The following is a 4,263-nucleotide window of genomic DNA, read 5'->3' as shown; positions in this document are numbered from 1 at the left end:
CAACTTGGGTATTGTTTTAATGAATAAAATGAATAGGTTTCACCGCGTAGTTTTAAAATTTTTTTATTCAAAGTTGCACAAAAATGGAATTTGAAGTGAAAAATATTTATATAGAAAAAGGATGGTTTCAGAAGGGTAGAATTTGAAAGGTTTATAACTTCCTTATATTCTAGAAAATTATTATTTACATCATTTGCAATGAAATTAGGTTAAAAAATATATACCAATTCAGGAATCCATTTTTTGTTTGTATCATCTGTCCTTAAGGCAACAAAAGAGCTTTTAGATTATGGCGATTTTTTCAAATCAAATGCAGTCTTGCAAAGAATAATTTGCTACTGACAGGGATAGGTGTAAGACAACCATTTTATTCAATTTTTGAAAGTAATGGTTTGGTAAGAATTTTATTGAACAATTTACATATAGTATCATTTTTGCTAAGCATTAGAAAGAGTAAATTGTTTATACCTGGAAAGTGCTGCTTTCTTGTGAGTATATAACAATGGATACAGATGTTACAGTTCTTGAAGTACAATTTTCAATACATTCCAACATTATTTCAGCAACTCTTGGTGAGGGGTATGACAGGTACCCGGTCCCAATTGGTGGGAAGGCTATGGATCTGTAACCGTCAGAATCAGCCTGATCCAGACACTCTGTCACTAAGTCTGCTAAAACCTGTGAACATAGATTTATCTTCTTTGAATCTGACAAAAGGTAACGATTTTCATTCATTTATGTCATAAAACATGGAGATGAATAATAGTCTTCAAACTCAAAACTCGTATAGAAAGCACTTATCATTGCTTTTTGGCTGATTTATTTAACCCTCAACCCTTAAAGGTGCAAGGTCACAGATTTGAAGTTAATATTATCTGTATAATATTACTTATATGTATAAATATTTAATAGCATTTCACACAAAAATATATTAAAAATCTTATTTCATTTAAAAATTTTTCAACTTTTATTAAAATTTTTAGACGGGTATGATTGACACATCAGAGTCCTTGCACTTTCACATTTAATTTTATTCTTAATAGTACTTAGGAAAAGTGGCAATCTTGTTGTTTATAAATGAAAAATATTAAAACTAAGATCCAGAAAATTCAGAGTAGAAATGTTCCAGAGTAAAACGTAAACACAGTCCGTGCAGTTGTGGTGAGCAGACTTTAACAATTGAAAGCTCCCGGTGAATCGTAAACATCAACAATAACAGAGCTCGTGCCCTATTTACAATAACTGTGTACGTTTCACGGGTGTGATCAATTTGCTAAACTCTGTACACAACACTTAGCGCGGAATACTTGTGAAGGGGTTTTGCTTTCTGGCATTTCTGCTCTGAAAAGAATTATTTTTCTGGGTTACAGTTTTAATATTTTTCTTTAATACACAACAATATTGCCACTTTTTCTAAGTATTGCGAATAAAAAGTAAAATTTGTGAGAGTGCAAGGATGTGTCAATGAAACCCATCCAAAAAATTGAAGTTTCAATAACTTTAAGATGAAATAAGATTTTTAATATAATTATTTTTGTTGTGTAAAATGCTACTAAAATATATGTCATGATATTTTAAGTCCTGAATTTGAAAGCCTCTTTTAAGTAAATAAATTTGTAAATCTGATACCTTTTCGTCTTTTTTGGATGAATATTTTGTCAGAACTCCATGATAGATAGCCTTACAGGCAAGATTTCCTCCTGTTGTGACAGCTATATCCCCTGGGGATAGCTTTCTCGGGTATTTCTGAATGCACTCTCTCTGAATACCCTTTCCAGCTGCAGATAGGAGAGAACTGGATGCTCTTCCTTGTCTTAGATCAAGACTAGGATTTGCACTGTGAACTATTACGTCAACCTAAGTAGAAAAAAGACTATATTCAACAACAATAGTGTTTTGCACAGATAAAAACAATATTTTTAACGTTTACAAACGATAAGAGAATGTGGATATTTTTGCATCAATTCTCTGGCATATACTCATGGTAAAGAGAATTGTCACTATCCACTTGCAAATCTAAATAAGAATTATGACATACATTTCCATCATCACCTGGAAGATTAATTTTATCACTCTTTCATTTTTAAAATTTTGAAGAATCCAGTCATTTATTATTTTTATAGTAGCATTACCTTTTGTCTGGTAATATCTCCTCCAACAATATTGACTGTAATATTACCGATCTGGAAACCCGATTTCACTTGAAAACCTGATCCTCCGGAACTGTGTTTGGGTAAATAGGTGGCCACTTCTAACTCGTCAGAATCCTCTGTTGATTCTACGGAAAAATAAACATTTTACTTATAGAAAAAGAAGAAAGAAGCACTCATATTGCCTTTTATAGATCTAGGCAGGTCTCTTCATTAGTAAGGAGAAGTTAAATTTTAGCATTCATTTAAATTTTTTGAATCAAAATTATTCCAGAGATTTAATATAAAGCGACAAAACTATTTTCTTACTCACCCTCTTCGTCAGATTCTGAGGTTTCCGACGATTCCGGCGATGAAGAATCGGAATCATCCAATACACTACGACCTCTGTATCCAGCCATTCCAACTTGTTCAGATTGTCAGATCATGGAAACAATTTATGATCACGATAGGATAGAATTGCATATTATAATCTTTTATATGATAGGAATTTTTATAAATCTTTTGTATCCTTCCTCATATATTTTACTATTTTTGTTCAAAACTGGTTTTCTTCCTCGAGAGAATCTCATGAACCAGGAAGTTATCTTAGGCATTGAAGAGATTGACTGATATAAATGTATCGTTTTAAATTAAATATTGAATTAAATATTGACTTCCCCTGTTTTATTTTCAAAATTCCTTCTATCTGACTACAAAATATTTTAATTATGATATACTTTTTACGACTTAGTTTTATTATCGAAGCAGCCAATTTGAAAGTGTACACCAAAAATAAAGTTGTATGCATACTAATTGATAGGCCATTAATTGCACACTAAGTTGCCGAAGGTGTTTTACGTTATTTCCAAAACATGACAAGGAACACACGGCGGGTGTGACCGGTACGCAGGGGATGTTCACTTCTCCATGGCACCTGATCCAGAATGGGATGTTTTAGTCCGTATTTACTCTGTTTCTGATTTGCTTTGTTTGAATGAACGTTTCAGCTTGAATACTGTTCGTGATCTCCATATATTTTTTGCAAATAAGAGATAAGAAATGTATTCATCTATGTAATCAGATTTTTAAATCATGCTCCGGGTTTTCCACATACAAAAAATCGTTATAAAAATGATGTATCCCCTGTATTTTGGGGTTCGCTTTTTAGCTCGTGAGCTGAAAACTCAAGTGAGCTTTTCTGATCATCCGTTGTCAGCGTTTGTCCTGAACTGAGCGAATTTGAAAATGTAAATTCTAATGACAAACTAAAATTTACAGTTTTATGTTTTATTTATATTTTTTGTTTTGCTGATAAATGTCAGCAAATTATACAGAGAGCACAAACTGGTGCAAGTGGAAAAAGTATTGGAATGAACCCCGTATAAATTGCAACAAGCAAATTCAAAGAATTGTGGTCCCCCACTTTCGGTGTCTTTGTGAGTGAGATGCCATTTTTTATGACACATTGTCTCAAATATGAACGCCCTAATATATGTCATTTAGAAAATATCACTGAAGTAGATTTTTTTTAAAATAAGGTCAATCTTGGAGGTCAAGGTCAATGGGTCACAAATCATAGCATGCTTGGAAATATATTGTCACAGGTAATGCACATGTCAATGCATATGAAAGCCATATTTGTTCTCAATATAAGGAACAAGGTGTGTTTGTGAAACACTGATGACCTGTATGGCAACATAGCGAAGATTAAACTTTTCTTAAATGCAAATTAAATAAATTATTACGCGAAGGTCAAGGTCATTCATGATATCCAATGAAAGTCCCTGTCACAAGGATTAAATATTTGAAACATGAAAGCCTTAGCCCTAACCATTTGAAAGTTATGGTCAGGGTTTGTTTTTAAAAGTAGGTTAAACTCCAAGGTCATGAAAAGGCCTTTGCACATGGATTACATATCTGAAGTATGAAATCCCAAGCATTTACCATTCAAAAGTTATGGTCAAGGTAAAAGTTTTTTCACAAGTACGGAAATCTCCAAGGTCAAGGTCAACAGGACAAAGTTGTTGGTATCTAATGAAAGGTTTTGCCACAAAAAATGCAGATGTGAAGTATAAAAGTCCTACTATATATTTTTCAAAGGTTATGACCGGGGTTAAAGTTTTAAAAAAGT

The 4,263-nt window shown here is 32.6% G+C and overlaps 1 protein-coding gene across 1 annotated transcript; it reads right to left on the bottom strand.

Annotated features, from left to right (window-relative positions):
• Positions 1-454: 454 nt before the first annotated feature.
• On the bottom strand, positions 455-2,635 carry LOC134243108 (O-acetyl-ADP-ribose deacetylase-like). Its single transcript, XM_062725320.1, has 4 exons — positions 2,464-2,635; positions 2,133-2,278; positions 1,630-1,857; positions 455-678 (listed from the first exon to the last, which is right to left on the bottom strand). The coding sequence occupies exons 1-4, from the start codon at positions 2,549-2,551 to the stop codon at positions 463-465; spliced, it is 678 nt and encodes a 225-aa protein (XP_062581304.1). The 5' UTR covers positions 2,552-2,635; the 3' UTR covers positions 455-462.
• Positions 2,636-4,263: the final 1,628 nt, after the last annotated feature.

This window comes from Saccostrea cucullata, unplaced genomic scaffold (assembly GCF_032062105.1).
Source record: "Saccostrea cucullata isolate Sc308-1 unplaced genomic scaffold, CSIRO_AGI_Scuc_v1 ctg21675, whole genome shotgun sequence".
NCBI lineage: Eukaryota > Metazoa > Mollusca > Bivalvia > Ostreida > Ostreidae > Saccostrea > Saccostrea cuccullata.
This window is presented reverse-complemented; position numbering and strand designations above follow the sequence as displayed.